The 26,535-nt window shown below is 45.1% G+C and overlaps 1 protein-coding gene across 5 annotated transcripts in view; it reads right to left on the bottom strand.

The window, feature by feature from the left end:
* mcamb (melanoma cell adhesion molecule b) overlaps positions 1-26,535 on the bottom strand; it is an 86,184-nt gene that overhangs the window by 29,395 nt on the left and 30,254 nt on the right. For all 5 annotated transcript variants that reach the window (XM_083773636.1, XM_083773637.1, XM_083773638.1 and 2 more), the window contains exon 2: positions 725-849. In XM_083773636.1, the coding sequence (XP_083629762.1) occupies positions 725-849 (125 nt within the window). The remainder of the gene's footprint in view (positions 1-724; positions 850-26,535) is intronic.

Below are 26,535 nucleotides of genomic sequence, written 5' to 3'. Positions count from 1 at the left end.
ACTCACTGTGAGGCCTTTAGGAGGGCCATTCAAGCCTCAAGCGGAGCCTGCGGCACCACCAAGGGCAAGGTCGAGCCTGCGGAACCGTTGCGGCTCGAGAATCCACCATTCCTGAATAAAGTGCCTGATGCTGGGAGTCTGGTGCAACGCACAGGGCCTGACCTGGTGAGAGCAGGAGTGGACCTGGTGAGACGTAGGAGGGGCCCGGACAGGAGTCAACCCACAGAGCCTAGTCCTTCCACGCACCAGAATGGTACCTCCCAGTCCCGGCAGAGTAGTTCAGGAGGAACGGCCCTGTTGTGTGGCCCTGGTTTTTCCCTAATGGGATTGATCGAGGGTAGCTACTGGGACGTAAGTCGGGACTTGATGAGGATACGTCCCAGGTGCATCCATGTATGTATGTATTTTGTTTTATTATCGGTTATTAGTATCGGTATCGATCTTGAGAAGCAGGAAGTTATCGATATCACTATCAGATTAAAGAAATCGATATCGTGCATCCCTACATTTATATGTTGTATTCTTAGCATAATACAGTGCATGAGATGCAATCAGTGAATGAGTAGAGGCTGTTTGTGTGTGTCGGCATTGCATTGCTCCACCACTATACATATTTAGATGTGTGTCTGTGCGCACAAGTGTGTGTGCGCAAGTGTGTGTGTGCGTGCGTGCGTGTGTGTGTGTGTGTGTGCGTGGGTGCGTGGTTGTGTGTCATAACACTTACATAAACCCACTGTATCATGACGCCCCCTAACCCATCAGCGGACTTGAACATGCAGGTGATCTGAGCTGTGTCTTTCCTGAACACCTCCACCCTGTCCTCCATGTTCACCTCCATCACGGCCCAGGCTGAGGGGAGAGAGAGAGAGAGAGAGAGAGAGAGAGATGTGAGTCTGTACGAGATGTGAAACCGTACGTCACAGTTTGCTGTAGGAAAAGCAAACTGACATTTCACATTATTTCACAGCGTGGATTGTGGGTTGGCTAATATTTTCCCTACATTTTAGTTAACAATGAAATATTTTAATTTAATGTATTAAATTGTGATATTATCAAACATAAACATCAAGCATATCAGACGGTCTACATTTCCCCAAAAGGAAGCGCATGTATTTAATTTGGTCTGACCAGAAGCAGGGATAAAACATATAAGATATATATAGCCATAATAATACTATAATACTATTATAATTGTCTCCACCAGGCCGAAGGCATGTGGGGAGAGTATGTTTTTCACTCCGTCCGTCCGCGTGTGTGTGTGTCCGTGTGTCCGTGAACAGCTAATCTCGGCCACCGTTAACCCGGTCGATGCCATATTTTGCAAACACACTCCCTGGATGCCAACCATGAACCTCTGCCCCAAACTTTCCAGAACGGCCTGTTATAGCGCCACCAGGAGGCCGCTTTGTGCAAAACAAGTTTTTCGATGCCATATTTTGCACACACACTCCCTGGATGCCAACCATGAACCTCTGCCCCAAACTTTCCAGAACGGCCTGTTATAGCGCCACCAGGAGGCCGCTTTGTGCAAAACAAGTTTTTGCACAGTACACCTACAGATTTTGTCCAAACATCACGCAAATTGGTACACAGTCTCTCTAGAGCCATTCAACGAAACGGGTCTTTCAGATTTATCAGACTCCATCCTGATTGGTTAAGATTGGCTTCCAAAGTTCACAGGAGTGCTCAGTTTCAAACAAAATGCTGCAAATCATGAACACATCGCGTGATTTCCGTGAAATTGTGCACCCACATTCCCACTAGGCCGAGGACGAAATGCCACATGAACAATTTCAACTCAGCCTCAAGGTGGCGCTATAACTGGCCGAAAAGTGTTTTTACCTCTAACTGCACGGATCTGTGGATAACCTGGTGGAGACCTGTGCCCGGAAGGGCACTTTTTCTAGTTCATACTGATATGGGACAGAAACTGCCTGCCTGTCTATATATATAAACTGTGGACGCCCAGCCACCGGGGAACGATGGTACACAAGGAAAGAAAAGAGGCAGAAGATTTGTAAGGGGTCAAAGCGATAGGGAGATGCTATGAGTGGAATGAGAGAGCCCACCCATGTCCACAGCAATGTGCCGCATTCCACCATGTCACCCTCTCTCTCTCTCTCTCGCAGGAAGAAAGGCTCAATTTACAGGCTGCATAGTAGCCGCACTGTTCCCTCTCTTATAGGAATGAGTAGTTTCTCCCCCCTTCGGAGGGTCTCCCAGCGTGACGCAGACTCCAGTGGGACGGGACGGGACGGGGCAAACCCCCCCCCCCATGTTTAGGTGTGAACTGAATTAAAGAGTCACCAATCAGCCAAAACTGAACAATTGCACATAAAAACTAAGTACTACGCAGTCTCTCATCGTTTGAACTATTTTTTTCTGCTGCATACAGTATTCCAGATTATGTACTGAAAATAAAGCAGCATTCTATCTTCGCCTTTTTTAATTAAATGTTTTCAAAAGGCAGCAGACAAAACTTGAGTAATATACTATTTTTTTACATAGTAATAATATTACAGTTGTTGGTCAAGTACCCGCTTACACTACCCGTTACTGGGTAAAATAATAATATTACAGTAATATATTAAATGTAACTCGTTACTGCCCACCACTGGTGATACATGCATAGTCGCTGATGGCCAGAGGGCCGGGAAGTTAGACTTGCCATTCTAATGCAGGTCTATTCATGATGCGTGAACGTGAAGGAGTTTGAACAGTGAACACAATGCAATGAAAGGGAAGGGAGCAGTGTTGGAGAGTAGCTAAGTACATTTACTTAAAGGTATATTCAGTGATTTCACTCAAAAAACCTTAGGTTTCGTTTTTGGCTGTGGGACCCAGCCTTTCGTCCAATCAGGATAGAGAGTCAAAAACGAAACCTAAGGTTTTTTGACCCCCAGGGGTTAACTGGGGACAGGGAGGAACTCCTTATATGGCCAGCACACTCTATAGTAGGGAGGACTATCACAACAAAACAAAAAAATAAGTGATATTTGAATTAAGTGAAATCACTGAATATACCTTTAAGTACTGTACTTAAGTACATTTTTGAGGTATTTGTACTTTACTTGAGTATTTCCAATTTCCAATACTTTTACTTCTACTACTACATCTCAGAGGCAAATATTGTACTTTTTGTCTCCACCAGGCCGAAGGCATGGGGAGAGAGTATGTTTTGCACTCCGTCCACCCGTCCGTGTGTCCGTGTGTCCGTGTGTCCGTCCGTCCGTTAGAAGCTAATCTCGGCCACCGTTAACCCGGTCGATGCCACATTTTGCACACACACTCCCTGGATGCCAACGATGAACCTCTGCCCCAAAATTTCCAGAACGGCCTGTTATAGCGCCACCAGGAGGCCGCTTTGTGCAAAACAAGTTTTTGCACAGTACACCTACAGATTTTGTCCAAAAATCCCGCAAATCGTTACACAGTATCTCCATAGTCATGTGCTCAAGACGGATGTGTCTGATATTTCATATTCCATCCTAATTGGCTAACATTGGCTTTCAAATTTTGCAGGATTGGCCTGTTTTGAACAAAAAACCTCAAATCATGAACGCAGCGTGCAATTTCACGTGAAATCTTTCACGCACTTTCCTACTAGGCTGAGGAATATAGCCCACCCATTTCACATTGCCCTGTTATAGCGCCACCAACAGGTGGATTGTGCATGCGTGCCATCAACACGGATCTGCACCATTTCCCATATTCCATCCTGATTGGCAAAGATTGGAACAAACAAACAAAAAACATGTTTATATTACTCCTAAATATTCCTATCCTCCTGGTGGAGACCTGTGCCCAGAAGGGCACTTTTTCTAGTTCTCCACTACATTTATTTGAAAAGTTTAGTTAGCCTACTATAGTTACTTTGATTATCATTACAAAACATACATTAAACACTTCAACACCATATACATTTTGTCCGTTTGAAAATAGCCGATATACAAGCTTGCGACGCATCGTGAGCTTGTAGGTCTGCTATTTTCAAAATAATTGTATAATTATACATTTGAAAACTTGATATGGGATATTCTGCATAGAGTACTTTCTACTTTCTACACCTGCTGCTGTTTTTACATGCTGGATATTATGTGCACCTGCACAAGACAATGAAGACATACGTATGTCTGTCTTCCACAGTGCTATTTAATCGATTTGAGCGGTGCCTCCGCTCCATTACGGAGCTATGTCTGTCCATCCGTATGTCCGTAACTCCGTATGTCCGTATGTAGGTCTCTGTGTCTGTATGTCCGAGCACGGAAAGCTGCAACACCTAAAGTGGCCAGTAGAGTACAGCACAGAGTAAAGTGGCACAGAGTACACTATAGTACGAGCCCCGCTCCATTACGGAGTTGGATGTTACTGGATGTTGTGGGGACCGCCGGGGACCCCCACACTGTACAGTAGCACCGCTCACTTCACACAGGTGTGATTTTATAATCATTCTTATGTTTAATGGACTATATATTTGAGTTTATTACCTCTTATTTTACCTGTCCTGTGTTCTTTTCTTCGCTATTCTCTCTTTCCCTGTTCCAACTCTTCCTGTAACTGCAACGTTCAGAGCTGGCTAAATTTGAAAAGAGACATTCTGCACAATGAATGACTACTTTCTACTTTTGGTACTTTGTACATTTCTATGCCAATAAATACTTTTGTAAAACCAGCGGGCATTTTTTCGTTCCAGTTCCATACCAACTTGTAGGGTTCTGAACCAAATCATTTTCAGTGTTAACTCTCTGAACTGGTTCAATATTAAGTGGGAAAAATAGCCAAACCGGTTCAACCCTGGTGGAAACGGGGCCTCTGTTAGATTTGGTTCCCAGAGATAGAAATTGTATTGGGGGGTCTTTCGTCTGCGGCCTAATGCATATCAAACTGCTGCTTCTCCAACTTAAACATTTAGAGAAGCACTGCATGTGATTCTATTTTCCTTGCTTATTTTCTGTCTAACCTGCGTCTCCTGCATGTGCTCCTCTTGTGTTGCCGTTTACCACTGCCTAATGGAGCTGGACGGATCTTTTCCTATTAAGAAATCCAATTACCCCCCCCCCCCCCGACAAAGACATTTCCTGGCCATTATCTATGACAGCGCAACGCTGACTCACTCCCAGCTTCCACCTACACTCCTCCACCCGTTCACCATATTCATGCGCACGCGAGCAGCCGTTTTTCTCTTGTGTCACACTCCAGGGTGGGAAAACACCATCCCGAGTATGACGCAGGGAGGTGATAAAATGAATGGCCGGGTTAAGGGGATATGGCTGGGGATTTAAGATATTTACAGTATATTGTACGTTTAGGGCAGTATAACTTCTGGGGGATGTTAGTGGGACTTTTAGACTCTTAAATGATTAAGCGGCAGTGACTCAGGAGGTAGCGCGGCCGCTTGGGAACTGGAAGGTCCCCATTCAATTCCCAGCTCCTCCTGGTTTAATGTCAAAATGTCCTTGAGCAGGAGACGGACTGAAGCCGGTGCTGTTCCATAACAGCACACAATAGTTAGGATGGTTAAATGCAGACGACGAGTTCTAGATTATGTGCAAATGTATTCTTGACCACTGTAACTAAAGGGGACACATTTATTTTACCTAAAGTAGTACCCAATTATTTTTGCCCCCCTTTATCTCCCAATGTAGTCATTATCTGCCAGTTTACCATCTGCACATCTGTGTTGCCACTGCCCTTACTGTTTCACCCTGCCAGTGAGGAGCCACGTAGATACTACTGTTGTCATTCAACACCCAGACCATACTGTAGGAGTCACTACTAGCGACAAAGATCACCCTCCTAGACTGGCATCCATCCACACCGAACATTATATGGTCAATTAGATGCTCAGCCAACTGGATTCAACAGGTGCTTTAACTCCGCGCCACCCGATTGTCAAAGGGGATACATTTTGTATTCATTATAATGATCCATTTCAGAACATCTGGCTGTTTGACAGGTGTGAATCTACTGTGAAGGCGCATTGCAGACGGTTATTTCGAACTTTTATCTCGATTATGATGAAAGATATTTATTTTTACGCACCACACGCATGAAAGCAGATATTAGTCTGTACGTGTGCTGCATTCACAGCGCTATGGGCCTCTGGCTTTATGTCTTGCCTTTAGCACACTAGTACATTTTCCCCTGGAGAGTGTGAGCTTGACCCCCTGCATGCTGTGTTTGTGTTTTCCCAGAAAGGGGAATTTGTTTCTCCCACTGTACTAACTGTACTTAGTAAATACCGGCTCCTCTTATAGCCTTGGTATGCAAGAGAGGAAAAGAGAGACCGAGGGGAGAGGGCATAATTCAAAGCATATGGAGTCTTGTCAAATTGGTAAGTTGGGGTCATTAGTGGGCCTCGATGGTGCTACTGCAGTAATGGGGAAGTCAAGGCTGTATGTGTGCACGCACGTGTGTGTGTGTGCCTGCGTGCGTGCGTGCGTGCGTGCGTGCGAGTGTTATGACTTGTGATGTGTATAATGAGTGAGTGAAAGCGTGTAAAGAGTGTAAAACAAGCCTCTTATAAAAGAGGTTTAGAAAAGACCCTCCCTGGAGGAGAACTGTATCACAAATCACAACAACAGGGGGACTCTCAGCCGTGTCAACGACCAAACCATCTGTAACAGAAGGAACGAGCATGACAGACAGAGAGAGAGAGAGAGAGAGAGAGAGAGAGAGAGAGAGAGAGAGAGAGAGAGAGAGATGGGGAGGGAGTAAATGCAGTATATGGTTGAAGGTTGCAGGAAACAGAAAACAGAAAGGGATGGCTTTAAAGAGATTAACAGCTACGTAATTGAGGATGACGCATACGTGCACACGTACACAAACACGCACGGATTACAGATCTCAATTAGTCTGACAACAGCTACAGCTGCAATAATATAAGGCAGGCATTATTGCTACGTTAACGCAATGTAACTATAGTACATCTGTATGGTAGAGTATGTTAATACAATATAACTAGTACAGCTTGGTACCGGGTTAGATGCCTACCAGTTGAAATGATCAATATAGCAGATCTGGCGCATCAGAGACTTAAAATGCTCGGATTGTAGCTTTTATTTGAAACTATAAGGCACAGTCCAGGTGTTCATTTTACAACACGAGGTGCACTGTAACGGTGGCGATAAAAATAGGTCCCCCCGTCCCGTGACAGAGAGAGGAAGCGACGCTGTGGAAGGCTGAGGTCATATCAAAGGGTATTGTTTGTATCCTGTCAAAAGGCTTTCATGTCACAGGTATAGACAGAACAAACACTGTGTGAGATATCACCGTCTCGTTGTGATAGGTCCGCTCAACAAGCTACTGGCCTACAGTGGTTCTCAAACCCCCACATGTATTTATGTATGTATTTAGCTATTTCAAAAGGTTTTGTGCTGCAGGGATCCCAATAAAATGGGCGTTGTATGAATATTCAAGACCGAGAGCGCCCTCTAGCGCACTGGTTCCCAAACAGTGGGTCGCGGACACGTTGTTATGGGTCCCCTTATAGTTTCTGTTTCCTACATTTGGTTTTTAATTTATTATTATTTCAATATGTTTTTCAAAAAAACACTCCCGAAAATGCAAAACTTAATTCATGAATTAATAACAAAATCCAACGATTTTTTTTCCAGTAATGTAAATGAAAGACAAATCTAAGAAATTCCATAAATGTACAACAAATATTTAAGAAGTAGTGAAAATAGCCGATCTACAAGCTCATAACGGCGCGAAACCATTCTTTTTTCTTTTCCTTTTTTTGTGATATCAAGTGTTTGACTGTAGGCTACTGTACCATTTACATTTCTGCCAAAGAAGTATTCAATCAATCAATTAATCAATCAAACCGTAACAACGCTGATTTGCGCTGACGTCACTAACCCTTCAACATCACTACTGGCATTCAAGCCCAGTACTGTCAGACTCCTTTCATCAATTATTAAACCACACTTTGTAATCAATAATTGCCCTTTAGGTGGATTCAACTGACGCTGCACCTGAGAAGACAAGACTAATTGTGACCTTATAAAACATTTAGGACTCCTTTTTATTCTTACACAGTGAATGGAGATCAAAGCAATGGCATGCAACCGTAAAAAGCACACACAGCAACAGAAATGGCGGTGGCTCTGTTCCTGAACACATTTATCTGTGTGTGATCTGCTTTGTTTGCAGTTCAGAATGCTCTTATGTAATCAATGTAATCCCTTCCCCCTCGTATCAATATTTACATACCGAAGGATTCCCCCGCTCAAACAGCCATTCATGTTTAATTTACACACTGCCCATGTTCTCTAAACTAAAGGCCTGATAGATGAGAGCATTAGCATTATTATTACATTAAAGATACTGTATAGAGAAAGGCAGCGTGTGTGTGTGTGTGCGTGCGTGCGAGAGGTTGTGTGTGAGAGAGAGAGCTTGTATGGATGATTTTGCATGTGCAACATCTGGTCGTGGCCCTAGTTTTAACCACTTAAAGCCTATATAGGCCTACTGTACTTTGTTGAACAGAAAATAGCGAACATAGTTTATCTGTGAACTTGTGAACATTTTGCTGAATGTTTTCCTGTTTTCTCAGAATGTTCACCCACTTTTGCAGAATGTTTATGACAGGATAGGGACACTAGGGTGCATGTGGTTAATGACTTGCTAATTAGCTAATTGCATAATTAGCTCATCCTGTGGTGAGCGCACCCTTGAGAAATTCAGCCAGAGCACGGGCACAGCTAAAGCAGACGCAGAGGGGACTCCCTCAGTTTGGGCCGACTTACTAGTCGTGAGTCCGACCCAAAACCCAACCCTAAATCTAACCTCACAGGAAGCCACGGGTCAGTTTTAACCTGCCACGCAAGTCAGGAGCCACAGGTTATAGTTTTAACCTGCCAGGGGTTAGTTTTAACCTGCCACACATGTCGGGAGCCACGGATGAGTTTTAAACCGGCCACGAGTTAGTTGTAACCGGCTACGCATGTCGGGAGTGACAATGTTTTCAAACTAATGCCTGTTGGACTGTTAGTATGTCTAACAAACTCCACTTAACACTGGGAAAAGAGACTCTCCCAGACACAAAGTGGGCCCTCTAAAATTGGCCTTACATAAGCCACAATCATAATTGTGCTCAATTAGTTCCGGCATCCCCCACGGCGCATTACTCGGGCCTCCTCTGCAGTAATATTTCCATCCATGCGTCATGGCAGAACAGTGCCCTGTTTTCCAGACCTGTCACATCTAAGAATAACATTGGCCTATCAAGTGTGTTTGCTTACGTGATATGGCAGAATTACTGCGCAGTGCAGCACATTGAACCGACAGACACCAGAAATAGCAGCGTGTCTTCGGGACCGAGTGGTGGTGAAACACAGAGCCTGGGAAAACAGTGTCTGTTAGGGCTGCTCTTTGGTACAGGCCATGTGAAGGCCTGACAACAAGCTGGGTGTACAGTTAACACCACACAACTCAGATAAAAGAGGAGTGAGACAGGAGAGAAGAAAGAAAAACGGAAAGAAAGAAAGAAATAATTCAAGTTGGGTAAAGGAGAGAAAGATGGGGTGCGAGGAGAAGAGGAGGGCACTTGGGTTAGTTAGTTAGTGTGTGTGTGTGTGTGTGTGTGTGTGTGTGTGTGTGTGTGTGTGTGTGTGTGTGCTAGCGCAGTACAATTTCCCACGTCCTCTCAAGAGAAAATGGTTGTTTTCATGGTCAGAAAAAGATATAGACATACAGTTAGAGTAGTCGGCTTACAATTACAGTAGGAAATGATTCAGGTTAGGGTTAGGCCGTTAGGGGATTTAAAAGTAGGCATTTGGGGGTTAGGTTTAGGGGGTTAAGGGGGTTAAGTTTTATAGTTGTACACCGGTGTCATGCACGCACTGGAAAGGTATGATTGCTTATGATTTGTGACTCCACAGCCACAGCTGCACAAATCAGCCACAAGGCCACAAGCAGCCACACCGGCACCGGCTGTAGGCTGCACCTCCAGACAGATCAGGGTTGTAAATGATCAAACAAGAGAGAAAATACAATGTGTGTGTCTGAATGTACAGAATGTGAGTCTGTGTTGTATGTGGAGTACAGATTGCTGCCAGTGAGAGGTACTGTATCGTCTGACATTTACAGCACAGCTATCTGGCACGCAGACAAAACACTACAGTACCTATCTGATAGATAACAGCTGTCACTCCATCTCTGACACCGAGACACGCTCACTACAGTACAGTATAGACTGAGGGTATGCGCGTGACATCATCATCAAACCAGGAAGTTATGCAGGAATTCCTAATGAGTGGCAAAAAACTACTTTCTGGCCATGACAGCCCATATGCATCCAAACAGAATCTAATTGCAGATCTAATTGCATTAAACGACATTAAACAATGTTAAACTCAATTTGCCTGTCACTTTGCCACTCGATTTGCCATTCACTTTATGCATGCGCATACCCTCTATAGCGTCTCTGACTCTGTTGGGTGGAAACGTCATTATGTCGAAAACCTTTCAGGATTCAAATTAAAAAATAACATTAGTAGCACATCTACAAGCTCGAAACGTGGCGCAAAGTGCATCTGCTATACTTTAGAAGCTTTTGTTTGACAAAACAGCCCGACAGCGACAATACGGTCATAATGTGTCCACACAAACTGTTACTAAACTGTTTGTAAAATGGTACCAACATAAAACAGTCTATGGTCCGAGTGTCAGATTGTTTATAATAGGCATGATATCTGCCCGTTTGTTATTATTTCACCGTCTCTACTGGCTGAGTTCAGACACACGGCAGGTCTACTAGGCAGAGACCACACCAGAACAGTAGCACTATAGCTGAGCTCAGCTTTGGCCTGGCTAAACAGCGTGAAAGAATCTTTAAGAGGCATTCCAAGAGAAATAAACACTGAAGGCCTTGTCAGACGTCCATCTATCATATTAGTTCTGAGACGAGACGCAGGCCCGAAGCATTTCAGGCTCTCGCCACCACCACCAATGCCACATGGCTTCAATCAGGCCCTCAGCTACCATCAAAGAACCAGAGACCTCGCTGACCCGTACTATACAGGGCTTATGAATTCCACCACACATCATCGTCACGTCCACATAACATACAGTCAACATACATCACGTAACTGAACATAATGGTTATCATGCTTACACCATCTGAATTGCAAAAGCATGTTCCGTGTTCAGCAACAGAGATCTCAGTGATCCTTGGTTATGATTTGATTTCTAATGTGTTGTTGTGGCTGCCGCTGCATGTGCTGCTATAAAAAGATGGGCGGCTGTCTTTGATGTCAGGTATATGTGACGGTGTGAAAGAGCACACTTAAAAGACACACTTAAATAGAAGAGTCACCTGGCACTGCATGGACACACTGGACAGCTTCTCTATTCAAAGAACGTCTCACTCCTTTACTTATACTTTATCCTTATTCTATTAGGCATTATATGTGGGAAGTGTGGGAGATCTAATATTTTTGGCTAAAACACAACGTCTCGGAATCCCCCATGAGGAAGTCACTAATGTTGCTCTGGAGAAGTCTGGAGCACTCTGGTGGAGCTGTTGCCCCCGCGACCCGACTACGGATAAGCGGTTGAAGATGGATGGATGGATGGTATAATAGTGGCCAATTATTATTATATTTGGTTATCTAATATCTATACAATATACTTCTAAGTTCTAAGCCCATCTAAAATGAATAAATACTAGTTAAAATCTACAAGCTCATGGCACTTGGCAATGTGATGCACGACGACTCTAGATGTGAGGCCTTGTGAGCTTGTAGATCGCCTGCACCACCTACTGCATTTAAATCATTTTTAAAATAATAATAAAAAATAAACGGTTTCCACTTATAACAAGAACTTATGTTATGACATGCCCAAAATAGGGCTGCCACTTTAAAAAGTGAATAAACATGACTGGACTTTGTATTATCCCACTGAATTAGGTCAGGACAGCTCTCTGACCCTTTTCATTTATATAATTGAGGACTCTTGAGACCCAATTACAGCCAACAAAATAAAGAGAGACGGGGATCATGTAGAAAGCTAATCTGGGAAAGCAGATTAGCTTTCCTGTTAAATCCTGTTCAAGCAGAACTAGGTAACTTCTTTTTAATGAATTAAATGTAATTTTGTCATTTCTGTATGGTAGAGAATATTAAACAATATAACTTATACACATGAGTCATGACGTGGTATTATCTTGTCTCCCTGCTCTTCTATTGAGACATTTAGATCGTGTCAAAGGTCATGTCTCACCTAGACACAGGATCTGACACGAATTTTGACCTGATGGTCAAGACACAATTTATCCCCTGAGCAAGCAGGCAGACTCTATTAGCTCAAAGCACTTGTGCAGGAAAATAATTATATATTAAATCTTTTCACCTATTCTAATTTGTACAGAAAGTTCACCTATCATGCCATGCTCAGACTAGGGATGCTAAGGTTCTTGTGGTCAACTATGACAGAGTTAAAATCGACAGACCCTAATTGACAAGGCTGACCATAAAGGACCTTTAATCACTTAAAACCTGGAAATAGCCTATTCAGAAACTCACAATGCTTGAAAGCGGATTCGTTCAGGTGATTGTCAAGCTGTGTGTTGGAGACAATACGATGGACAGGGGCAGCTGCAGTCAAACGTGCATTCCCAGATTTCCCACCATGGCTGAGAGACGGCAAGGTCGTCTGACCTGCCAGGCCCTTATCCTCTCTCTCTCTCTCTCTCTCTCATGCACGCACGCAGGCGGGGTGCATATGTTCGTTAGACATACAGTACTAACAGTCCAACAGGTATTAGTCCGACAACACTGTGGCACCCGACATGCGTGTCCGGTTACAAGCTCATACATAGTCTGGATTTTCGGTGGTTAGGTGACCACCGAACTACAACATGGCGTCACAAGCCGCGGTGAAGAGCAAACCACCGCCACCGCTCCAGCCCTTCTCTCTGTTTTTACTCACCACCGCTCAACGTTATTTCAGCTCCGGTGGTCAGCACACCACCGGAGCGGTGGTCACCTCACCACCGAAAATCCAGACTATGAATAGGCCTTAACCCGTGACCGGGTTAAAACTCACCCGTGGCTCCCGACATGTGTGGCAGGTTAAAACTAACCCGTGACCGGGTTAAAACTCACCCGTGGCTCCCGACATGCGTGGCAGGTTAAAACTAACCCGTGACCGGGTTAAAACTCACCCATGGCTCCCGACATGCGTGGCAGGTTAAAACTACCCAGTGGTGGCTTCCTGTGAGGTTCCAGGTTTAGTTAGTTTGGGTTTTGGGTATAGGACTAATGCCTGTCTGACTGTTTAATAGTACATCGGACCAAAAACATGCACCCCATGCAGGCACACACACTCCATCACCCAGGGTGCCGGTGCCAGATGCATCGTGTACCCATAATCAACATGCCATCACAAACTAATGATTTACACTCGCAGGGAGGATAACAAAGTAAACGACCTTACAGGCAAAGGCTCACCTTATGTAACTTAGATAGCATATTATGTAGACATAGCACTATATAGTATATATGCATACCAGTAGTTTCATTATATTCCACTGTTATGTTCGTAGCTTACATATGATTCATGATAACTATAGTCTTTATGTGATAATTGTGATGTATCGCCATGTTTTGTTCTTGGTTAATGTAAGTCACTCTGGATTAAGAGCGTCTGCTAAATGCCTAAATTGTAATTGTACATAGTTTTGGGAGGATCGCACCGGACCCCACACACAACCATTGGGAGAACGAGGAAGGAAGGGAGTCGCACTATGCTCCACTTTCCCTGGGCGAAACCAAACTCCTGTTACTGTACTTCCTTTCAGAGGGACACCTGTTGCAGACATCACTGCTGCTGTGATCCTCTGCAGACTGCAGTCCATAACTCCATATACACTAGATGCTTTAAATCATCACCACTGGAATAACAATGAATGCCTCTGTCTCTGGGTCGTTTCTCATGGTTTGTAATGAGCTGTAATAACAAAAACACCTGCATTCCTTTCTCCAGGGAGGAGAGCTGGACTTGGAGGATGATATACTTCTGGTATAGAAATGGATTCTGCATGCCGCAATTTGAACCACTTAAAACACTAAATACTTGGTCCCTCAAAACCAAATCTCTTACCGAATCTCTGACAATAGGACGATCGAGAAGCTTGTAGATCTGTTTTTTTCACAGAATGTTCGACCCCAGAATAGGAATGTTAAGGTTCATACTGTATGGACCTGGTAAAGGTTTAAAATGTCACTGCTGCACTACGTGGTCACTGGTCACCCCTCTTTTTTTAACTTTTTTTGAATTTTAGAATATGCAAGACATAAAGGACACACAAGGCAAACAATAAAACAAAAACATCGACAGAAAGAAAACAAAAAACTGAATAAAACAGAAGAGGTCATGGGATGTACAGTAACAACTAACAAGCAACAACAATACATATTACAGCATTTTGGAATCCTTAAATTCATTGACAACAGGAAAGACACAGCCCATATTCACTCCATATCCGCCCCCCAGCTAAATATATCAATTTCTCCCATCTTCTTTCACCCAGCTCTTTTTGAAGTCTTAAAGAATAGGTCATCTGTTCTAGGAGATGCAGTTGTTTCACAATGTTGATGAATAGGTCAGCAGTTTCCTGTAATATCTTTTTTTGCTTGCTACCAGTAAAATCTTAAGTAGGAATCATCCTGATTTAGCCCATCTAGGTACAAAGATGTAAATGTATCATCTATTCCAAAACCCATACTGTTTGAGGTAAGTGTTGTCAGCTGCAATACAGGAGTTATTATTTTAATGCATATACAGTAATGATATAATATTTTGCCTTTAGTTTGAACCTCTTACTAAGCTGGGATGACCAGATCTTATGCATGTCATTGCAGGCTGACCAGGCCGTGTTGTTAAGTGTTTTGATAACGTGGTTATTGTTGGATTTTCAGTAAAGACCAACACAGTTGGAGGCCTGATCAAGAGACTGAAGGAGAGCCTGAGCTAGTCCAAGGATTGACTGATGGCTATTTAGAAATAGCAGATAAGCTCAAAGCAGGTCTCTGCCAAGCCGCAAGCTTGTACATCTGCTATTTTTGAGTGGTGCAACCACTCCCTTACGGAGCTATGTGTGTGGCTGGCTGCCTGGGTCTGAGCACTATGTGTGTGGCTGGCTGGCTGGCTGCCTGGGTCTGAGCACGAAAACAGCATGGTTGTTTTTCACCAACTGTACGCAACCTAACACACACACAAACACACACGCATATATTAACTGTATATATGATGATTTCAGGTGTGCCAGTACAGTAGTGACAGTACACTACAGTAGAGGGTACAGTATTAGGACCCCCACACGGTAACTCTCTCATTTCTCAACCGTTTCGGACGCAGGGCGGCTGGCCGGAACCGGCCCGGCACCCTGGGTGCGTTCCTGTGGGTCCCCCCCATCGTGTGGGGGGTGGTCCGTGTGGGACCCCCACACGGAGTTGCACCACTCACTTCACACAGGTGTGATTTTTTATTGATTTTTAAAAGTGTTGAATAATTTAAAATTGTTAAACACAAATCTTCTCTTTTCTCTTTTGGGGGTCCCTGGCACAAACAATTTTCAGATGGGTGTCCTCCTTTCAATGGACTTACATACTTTCAAATTGTAGTTGGACCAGCATCAAACAGCCTTTGAGCTGTCTGAGACTCCAGCTGTGAAGATCAGACCCCAGGTCTTCAGCTGTGAAGATCAGACCCCAGGTCTTCAGCTGTGAAGGTCACCTGAGGTTGACCCAGTGACTAGAGCATCTTTGATAATGATGCTCTTTAATCTATTGTCAGAAAATTCTCCACTGCCTTTGATCAACAAGTTCCCACTCTTTTAACTTTTACTCCAAAGTTTCCAGTGCCAGCTGTTTTGATATACCCCCATCTACCCCCCGCTCCGTTCTGCATGAAATATGTGTCGTACATGATCTCCTGACTTTCCGTGGGCTGTGTGGTCATGTTCCCATGTCCAACTGATCTGACTCCTTCCATTTTAAAACAACACAATTAAGTGAAAAGCAAATGGTATTGGCTGACTTCATAGGACTGGATGCATGCGCATTGGCTTATATATGTCTTTGAGCGTGCGTGCGTGCATGCGTGTGTGTGTGTCAGGGCTCTGCGTGGGGCTCAGAAGGCCTCTCTCTCATGCCTGCTCCCACGGTGGTACAAACTTAACTTCCCCTGCGCCTCATGGTTCCCACGTCCCTGGTGATGTGGAGGCTGACCTCCACATCAGCCTCTATGCATGCAGGCAGGCAGGGAGGAAATAGCAGAGGGTCCTCAGAAGTATGGGAAAGGCCAACAGGGACCATATTCTGGTAAGAATATGAGAAAGACAAACAGATAGACAGAGAGAGAGGGGTCTCATGACAAGGCGCTCCAAGTATGAGATGTGTGTTGCTCGCTCCTGGCCGAGTTGAGCTAAAGATAGACACGCACGCATGGACACGCACGCATGCACGCACGCACACACACACACAGACACACTCGCACAATATAGGATACAGTATCAGCAATGAGCAGAAACGCTCTCCTTTTTTGGTGCAACCTGAAAGTGTTATGAATGAATCATAAAGAGCTGCCGTCCTGTGCTGTATGATGTGTATGTACAGATGTGATGCTGAGTGTGTCAGGGTTGACGTCACGTCTACCTAGTTGTGACGTCATACACTCCTTATATAAGGCATCTTGCCAGAACCGTTCTCTGTCGGATAATAAACTTCAATCAAGTCTGTATGAGAATCTAAACCTAAGCCTTACAACTTAAGCTTTTCTTAACTTGTCCATAAAGATAAAGATATCTTAAAGATAAGACCTAACTTCGCAAAAGAGTTCCAGCTGGTCAGCACTTTCCGCTCTTGTGATCAAGAACATTCTCAACCCTTACAGTATAATCCGACCGAGAATGGTGGTTCTGGCATGGACGACATCTTCTCTCACATCTTTGGAGGAGGATTTGGGTTTGGATTCATGGGGGGGCAGGGAAGAGGTGGACGCAACGGAGGTAGGAGGAGAGGGGAAGATAAGGTGCGCGCTCTGGAGGTTTCCCTTGAGGATCTCTACATTGGCGGAGCCACCTGCAGCTCATTAACCCATTCTGACCGGGCACCCATTTTGGTGTCAGCATCATATTATGCTTTAGCTATTGAAAAATAGCAGATCTACAAGCTCATATCGCGCCACCGAGTGGCGCGATACGAGCTTGTAGGTCTGCTATTTTTAGAAATATCGAAGAGCGACTGACATTTTTTTAATCTGATCTCAGGTCAGAATGGGTTCATCAGACCAGTGTGTGTCCGGCGGAAACCTCGTATGAATCTGATCTCAGGTCAGAATGGGTTAAGGATGTCCTGTGTGGTTCCTGTAATGGTGAGGGAGGTAAGGCCGGAGCAGTCCAGAAGTGTGTAGCATGCAAAGGACACGGTACGAGAATCGTGATCAGACGGTTGGGACCTGGCATACAACAACCGATGCAGTCGGTCTGCACAGACTGCAACGGAAAGGGCGAGTTGATAAAGGACCGCTGTAAGAAGTGTGAGGGTCGTAAAGTATGTAAGGAGATCAAACTTCTGGAGGTGAATGTGGACAAAGGTATGAAACATGGCCAGAAGATCACCTTCTCTGGGGAGGCTGATCAAGCACCAGGGACTGAACCAGGAGACATAGTCCTGGTACTGCAGGAGAAAGAACATGAGGACTTTCGTCGCGATGGCAATGACCTTCACATGACCCAGCGCATTGGCCTGCTCGAGGCTCTCTGTATCTTCCAGAGAACAGTCACCCACCTCGATGGACGCCGACTGCTTGTCAAGTATCCACCTGGAAAAGTCATAGAGCCGGGCTGTATTCGGGTGGTTAAGGGCGAAGGAATGCCTCAATATAGGAGCCCCTTCGAGAAAGGAGACCTGTTTGTCAAGTTTGACGTTCAGTTCCCCGACAACAACTGGATTAGCCCTGAACAACTCGCTGAACTGGAGGATATGCTGCCCGCTCGTGCTGAGGTTCCTGTAATCTCTGCAGATGCTGAGGAGGTTGACCTGAAGGATTATGACAGAGATCCGGGCTCGGGTGGAGGACGAGGGTCACCACCATGGGCCAGGGGTGCAGTGTGCACAGCAGTAGAAGGACTCGTATACATACCAGTGTTTCCTGCAGGAAAAAGCTTTGGCGCCTTCTGGCGCGCGGCAACATTTTTGATTAATTAAATTAATTAGATTAATTAATTAATTAGATTAATACATTAAGATTAATTTGTATTATTGCTCTTGTATTGCTATTGGAGACACTGGGGGGACACTGGGGGACACTGGGCAGGCACTGGGGAGAGACTGGGAAGACACTGGGGAGGCACTCAGGGGCACACTGGGGAGGCACTGGGGGGACACTGGGGAGGCACTGGGGAGGCTCTGGTGAGACACTGGGGAAGCAATGGGGAGACACTGGAGAGGCACTCAGGGGGACACTGGGGAGGCACTCAGGGGGACACTGGGGAGGCACTCAGGGGGACACTGGGGGGAGGCACTCGGGGGGGACACTGGGACACTGGGGAGGCACTCGGGGGGACACTGGGGAGACACTGGGGAGGCACTGGGCAGACACTGGGGAGGCACTGAGGAGAAACTGCAGTCACTGGGGAGACATGGGGAGGCTCTGGGGAGGCACCGGGGAGACACTGGGGAAGCACTGGGGAGACACTGGGGAGGCACTCAGGGGGACACTGGGGAGGCACTCGGGGGGACATTGGGGAGGCACTGGGCAGACACTGGGGAGGCACTGGGGAGAAACTGCAGCCACTGGGGAGACATTGGGGAGGCACTCAGGGGGACACTGGGGAGGCACTCAGGGGGACACTGGGGAGGCACTCAGGGGGACACTGGGGAGGCACTCAGGGGACACTGGGGAGGTACTCAGGGGACACTGGGGGAGGCACTGGGGAGGTACTGGACATGTTGTTGTTGGCATGGCGCAACATTGTGCAGGAAACCCTGAACATTTCACAGAATATATACCACTTTGCATTAAACACATTTAGTGCCGGAAGTGCATAAAAATAGAAGCTTCGGGGTGCCAGAGTTGTCTGATCGCTCTTATTCTGAAAGCCATGAACCGGAAACACTTTCCTAAAAAAGTTGACTTTACAAAGAGACCTCACATCCCCGATCATCTTAATCTATTTTTTTACGCTCCAAAAAACGTTCATATTTTGCGGGAGAGACGGATGAGGAGCAGAAATGAAGCGCCAGCATATCGATCCATTCATCACCACGGAGAGCGCCCTGGATTAGGAGATACGAGTCATTCTTTCCGCCGCGCTAACATGGGAGTCAATGACAAGCTAATTATTGCACTGAGCGTTAGCATACGGAAAGCGAAAAGCGAAAAGCCCAAAAAAAAAAAGGAAAAATTCTGAATATTCTTCTCTCGCCCGTCCACAGACGTCGTAGGCACTAATATTTCGGGATCCTTATGACGGCCTCATGCGTCCTACGAACTGAAACGGTTAAAACAATTGGTTGTGCAGCCATAGGCTGCATAGGCACAGAAACTATAGTCTATAGATTTTTCGCTGTTGTTGCACCCAGCATGCAACAGCACATATTCCTCATCCCATGTGGGCTTTTCCCATTGGGCTCATCCTTCTTCCAGGAGAAGGTTTCTGGGTTGAATGTCCACAGATTATTGAAGTTATGGTCATTGTTATAATTACGGCCACCAAATATGTACAGCTCTCCATTGTAGGTAAAGGCTGAATGACCCCAGCGTCCTTCTGGAAAAAGCTGTGTAGAAGGTGTGTTCATCCAGTCGTTGGTCTCTGTGTCAAACACTGTGATGGTGTTGTAGTAGTACTGACCCCACCTCCAGCCCCCAAATACAAACATCTTTGTCCCGATGATGGTGGCAGAGTGACAGTATGAAGCAGGAGGTGGAGTTCCTCTGGTGTTGATTAAATACCAGACCATTGTGGTGGTCAAGTCACCAGTCAAGACTTGACACACACACACACACACACACACATACATGTACATTTCTCCTTTCCCAGTTCCCATGGTGAGGAGAGAGACACACACACACACACACTTCATACACGTAAAGTCACTTTGTACAGCTCCAGTCTGTGCCCATGAAGTCAGCCAGCTGCTGGATGTGCCACCAGTGTGTGTCTTATGGACCGTACTAATCATCCAGTGTGTGTCTTATGGACCGTACTAATCATCCAGTGTGTGTCTTATGGACCGTACTAATCATCAGTGTGTGTCTTATGGACCGTACTAATCATCCAGTCTGTGTCTTATGGACCGTACTAATCATCCAGTCTGTGTCTTATGGACCGTACTAATCATCCAGTTTGTGTCTTATGGACCGTACTAATCATCCAGTGTGTATCTTATGGACCGTACTAATCATCCAGTGTGTGTCTTATGGACCGTACTAATCATCCAGTTTGTGTCTTATGGACCGTACTAATCATCCAGTGTGTGTCTTATGGACCGTACTAATCATCCAGTTTGTGTCTTATGGACCGTACTAATCATCCAGTGTGTGTCTTATGGACCGTACTAATCATCCAGTTTGTGTCTTATGGACCGTACTAATCATCCAGTTTGTGTCTTATGGACCGTACTAATCATCCAGTGTGTGTCTTATGGACCGTACTAATCATCCAGTGTGTGTCTTATGGACCGTACTAATCATCCAGTGTGTGTCTTATGGACCGTACTAATCATCCAGTGTGTGTCTTATGGACCGTACTAATCATCAGTGTGTGTCTTATGGACCGTACTAATCATCCAGTGTGTGTCTTATGGACCGTACTAATCATCAGTGTGTGTCTTATGGACCGTACTAATCATCAGTGTGTGTCTTATGGACCGTACTAATCATCCAGTGTGTGTCTTATGGACCGTACTAATCATCAGTGTGTGTCTTATGGACCGTACTAATCATCAGTGTGTGTCTTATGGACCGTACTAATCATCCAGTGTGTGTCTTATGGACCGTACTAATCATCAGTGTGTGTCTTATGGACCGTACTAATCATCCAGTGTGTGTCTTATGGACCGTACTAATCATCCAGTGTGTGTCTTATGGACCGTACTAATCATCCAGTGTGTGTCTTATGGACCGTACTAATCATCAGTGTGTCTTATGGACCGTACTAATCATCCAGTGTGTGTCTTATGGACCGTACTAATCATCAGTGTGTGTCTTATGGACCGTACTAATCATCAGTGTGTGTCTTATGGACCGTACTAATCATCCAGTTTGTGTCTTATGGACCGTACTAATCATCCAGTGTGTGTCTTATGGACCGTACTAATCATCCAGTGTGTGTCTTATGGACCGTACTAATCATCCAGTGTGTGTCTTATGGACCGTACTAATCATCCAGTTTGTGTCTTATGGACCGTACTAATCATCCAGTGTGTGTCTTATGGACCGTACTAATCATCAGTGTGTGTCTTATGGACCGTACTAATCATCCAGTCTGTGTCTTATGGACCGTACTAATCATCCATTGTGTGTCTTATGGACCGTACTAATCATCCAGTTTGTGTTTTATGGACCGTACTAATCATCCAGTGTGTGTCTTATGGACCGTACTAATCATCCAGTTTGTGTCTTATGGACCGTACTAATCATCCAGTTTGTGTCTTATGGACCGTACTAATCATCCAGTGTGTGTCTTATGGACCGTACTAATCATCCAGTTTGTGTCTTATGGACCGTACTAATCATCCAGTTTGTGTCTTATGGACTGTACTAATCATCCAGTTTGTGTCTTATGGACCGTACTAATCATCCAGTGTGTGTCTTATGGACCGTACTAATCATCCAGCAAGAAAGTAACCCAGCTCTCCGAGGATTCCAGCTCTCCACCAGACTAGTAAAGTAACCCTGCTCTCCGAGGATTCCAGCTCTCCACCAGACTAGTAAAGTAACCCTGCTCTCCGAGGATTCCAGCTCTCCACCAGACTCCAACTTCCCCATACTCATCCCAAGCTTTTACCTTTCATCGTGCTAACATACCAGTCTAGTGTATAAAATGCAAATATTGTTGATTAACTTGTATAAGGTGTTTAGTCTATCACACATGAGTGCATGCGGCTTCTTGCCGAAGAACTCAGTGTCAAACATCATAGATCCAGAGCAGGACATCATGGAAAGTGGTGCCTCCCAAACTGTGCGTACCTCAGTGTTCCTGCTATCAAAAGTGCCCTGCAGTCATTAAGAACTGACCTGAATACAGCCCTTAACCCTGCAAGACCTGGATATATTTCTACTTGCAAAAAGGAGATTTCAACCTTACTAATACTTTGTAGTAGGACTTTTGTGTGTGTGTGTGTGTGTGTGTGTGTGTGTGTGTGTGTGTGTGTGTGTGTGTGTGTGTGTGTGTGTGTGTGTGTGTGTGTGTGTGTGTGTGTGTGTGTGTGTGTGTGTGTGTGTGTGTGTGTGTGTGTGTGTGTGTGTGTGTGTGTGTGTGTGTGTGTGTGTGATCTACTGATCTTGTACAGAGTACAGCTGTTTTGGTTACACTCAGAGTGTGAGTAAAAAAAAGAGGGGGCACGGTGGCGGGTTCGATTCCCGCCGGGGACGTTGTGGCCGCTGGGGGCGTGTTCTCTTCTCTGCGTCATCAGTGCCTATACCCGAGGCGGGGTTGGCGAAAGGGCCTTTCTTCTTCTCCTATCATTTTGCAACCTATTTTTTTCACCCAGTGTCAATTATCTAATCCTGGGCGCTACATTTCCTCTGCCAGCCTGGGGGGGCAGCGGACTGACCTCATGCTTCCTTCTATGCCTGAGGAGTCCAAGCTGCTCCTTTTCACCCGACGGGGGAATTTCCCCGGACGGATGTAGTGCATGGAAGGAAGTTAAGGAACACGTTATTCCGATCAGTTCCTTCCCCCTCCATCCCCTCACCTCCCCCTGACTGGCCAGGGGGAGGTGAGAGGGCCTTTCTGTGTGGAGTTTGCTTGTTCTCCCCATGTCCCCTAGGGTAGGTACCCTAGGGGACATGGGGAGGCCAGCGCCTGATGGAAGGGAAAGGAACTGGTAGGAATATGTTCCTTCACCGAGCTACGTCCAACCGGGGAAACTCACCCATCAGGTGATACGAAGTGGCCTGCTCACTCCTCATGCATTGAAGGAAGCATGAGCTGAGTTTGGTACTCTCCCCAGGTTGGCAGAGAGTAGGGCCCAGGATTACATCTTAAGCAATGGGGTATACTGTATGCACACAGAATAACTCTTTCTAATTCCCGGCCGCTTCCCTATACTTGCTTCACAGGTGTTACCGATGATACTAATTAAGGCTCTGTTCCATTTAGTGTGCAGTCGTTCTCAAACTTTTTTTTATTTAAAGGACCCCCAGGTCCCTTGTGAGTCAATTTGTCAGAGTTACACACCCGTACGGGGCTATTTGGAACCGACTCAAGGACACTTTGATACCCACTGGTGTAGCAGAGTGTTTCCAGTGGGCCAACATAGGGTAACATGTCATGAACCCTAACCTCACAGGAAGCCACAGATGATTGTTAACCCGCAGCACGATTAGTTGTAACCCACCAGGCCACCACGCATGTCGGGAGCCTAATGTGTGACAGCACAGGTGAGTCTTAACCGGCCACGCAGGTCTGACTAACGGGATGTCAGCAACCCGACTCTGTTTGACCAGAATGGAACAGCTCCTTCATTAGTATCAGCGGTAACACCTGTGAAGGAAGTAGTGAAGGAGCACATGTTCTTTCCAAAATGGCGTGTGTGCCCATTGCCACAGAGTAGAAAATGGGTTACAAAAATCGTGGGAACAAAACATTTAGAAAAAAAGAGTTGTTCTCAAACATCGTCATGACCGGACTTTGAGAACCACTGCCTTAAAGCATACCGGGAAGTCAAACTGAAGTGACCACAGGTATTTAGCTGGGAAGACCACAGATATTCAGTAGGGAAGGAAGGTTCTTCGACCCAGTGTCCCCCTCACCCCCCACACACACACTATAATACTATAAATAATTGGGGACCCCCTGGAGCCCCGTCAAGGACCCCTGGAGGCCCCCGGACCGGCACGTTGATAACCAGCGCTGTACTGTACATGACCATGCACATGACCAGTCAAGGGCATGCTGGTATTAAGTACACTAGGCAGGTATCTGCACATGCTAGCGTTTGGAATGCATGGCATTTATTCTGGAAGACATGTGTTATAGATATCAGGAGTATGCACTATGCAGGAGGGAATAATTTCCATTGTGTATAGTTATGTTCTGCCTCCTGTTGCTTCTGTATGCAAACCGGCTGGCAATATCCGTGCTGCGCTGTACTGTAATCATATAGACATTGCTGACAGTATGAGGGAGCAGTACATGATATGCTGTACTATAACAGTAAATGTATGTAATGTTTATGGACTAAATCAAATATCAAAATATGTTTTACCAAATACCTCGATATACCTCGTTATTGTGAAGATAATATTGTATAGGCCTACCATCTTCAAAAATAGGTGATCTATTATGTGGCTCACAACACAACCTCTGTGGGCTAGGTAGAGATAAAGCGACGTTCTACTGTTGGAACAAAACTGACTGTATTTAATTATACAGTAATATGTTACTGTGTAAAAAAGACTGTGTAAAAATGCTATATGTTGATTGATGCTTTCTTTTCCCAAGTTGGATTGCAAAATATAGTTAAACATTGTAAAATGTTACTGTACATTTCTATTGTAGAAATTACAGCAATCAGTTACAGTGTAGATCTGCTTGACAATATCTTGTTTAAAACCAGGAAAAGAAAATGAAATCCCAGACAATATCTAGTCTCATATCACAAATATCAAAATATGGATATAATATTGATATATTGCCCATCCTATACTGTACTGTACCATATAACCTCTGAGGATAACTGCGGGACATATCATTTGGTTTCAGTTGGCCCCTAAGGTCCACACAAATACAACCATTGTTAGGGGGGTTTCAAACAGTGGTACAGCAGTGGTCCTGTTGTCTTGACGAGTGGAACTATTGACAATACAGATTGAATTAAATGAGCGTGACACTCCGGTCGTAACATTACAATGTTCCCACTTCCCAACACACAACAATGCAACAGTTCAGTTCCAAATAGTTCCAACAAACAGACTGCCATAGAATGTCCCGCTTTCTTTAGATCACACGCCTGTCATACACTAACTCAATCAAGCCCTTATAGAGGGAACAGGGCTATAAGTTAAGAAGCATAACTCAATCAAGACATTAGAAAAGAGAGAAAAATAGAATTGTGAACGGACAGCGACAGCACACTATTATTGCCTGATTTATACATGCTTGGCGCGTACTGGAAAGTGGAAATAGCTGATTTTGCAAGCTCACACCAGATTGTGCTGCGACTTGTTGTGAACTTGTAGATCTGCTATTTTGTGGTTGCACCACACTACAACTACAGTATAAATCAAGCATAAGAAGCATGATATAGGAAGATTCCCTGAGCCAAATTCTCTCAAATGTACATGCACTGCGTGCGTGTGTGCGTGCGTGCACTGTGCAGTCCATGTGTTGGTTTATATTTATGGGCCTCAGGCTACAGGGGGATTAAAAGGAATCTGAAAAGTGTTGTGAATCTATAGGGTCTATAAAGATGTTAAACCCGAGTTGAAGCTCAGTGTTCAGGGCATCAGTCCTCTGGGAGCTTGTCTGAGCGGTTTGGGCCGAGCGGAGAAGAGAACCACACTGAGTTCGGCTCTTACAGAATCTCGCTCTATGCAGTGGTTCTCAAAGTGGTGTCTGTGGACCCCCAGGTATCCTCGCAGTAACCACAAACTGTGTTACTGCAGCATCACGATCATTTAACCACTTTATCCATTTGTATACGGCTATTTATACAGCTATTCAAAGATAGCACAATCCCCCGGGTGGCTGGCGTAGCTATAGGCTGCTAATTCAGCCTGCCAGCGTGTTGCCGGTTCCAATTCCCGATCTCGACGGCCTTTGCTGTGTGTCAATCACCCCCCCCCCCCCCCCCCCATCTCTCTCTCCATTTCCTGTTAGCCTATTTTCAATCTATCAATAAAGACCCCTCCCCCCAAAAAAGCTGAATATGCTAGATTGGAATAATAATAATAATAACTAGAACTGCACTCTGTCGAGTGCCTACTTGCTTGTTGCACACAAGTAGGCCGCAAGCAGAGCTGTCGACCGCTACAAACTGTCAAATCACAGCTTCTCTGTGAAAGAACGTTTGAAATATTGAATTGTTCCGTAGGCCTATAGTTTTTGGAGGTAAAAAAGTAGTATTGTGAAGTATGGTAAAAGTTTCTATCTATAAAATAAATTGTGCAATATCAAGCACAAGTAGTCATTACTCATACGCATGAGTGACGGCTTTCGATGGTGACGTATATGTCGGGTGGATTAAAGGAAATGCCTCTATGTATATGTATATGTAATTTGTAAGTTGATTAGCGGTATACTGTAGTTACTTTTCGTATAGGCCCCGTTTGATGAGTCTGTATCGTAGTAGC

The sequence above is a fragment of the Protomyctophum parallelum genome, assembly GCF_964188405.1.
Source record: "Protomyctophum parallelum genome assembly, chromosome: 9".
Lineage (NCBI taxonomy): Eukaryota > Metazoa > Chordata > Actinopteri > Myctophiformes > Myctophidae > Protomyctophum > Protomyctophum parallelum.
This window is presented reverse-complemented; position numbering and strand designations above follow the sequence as displayed.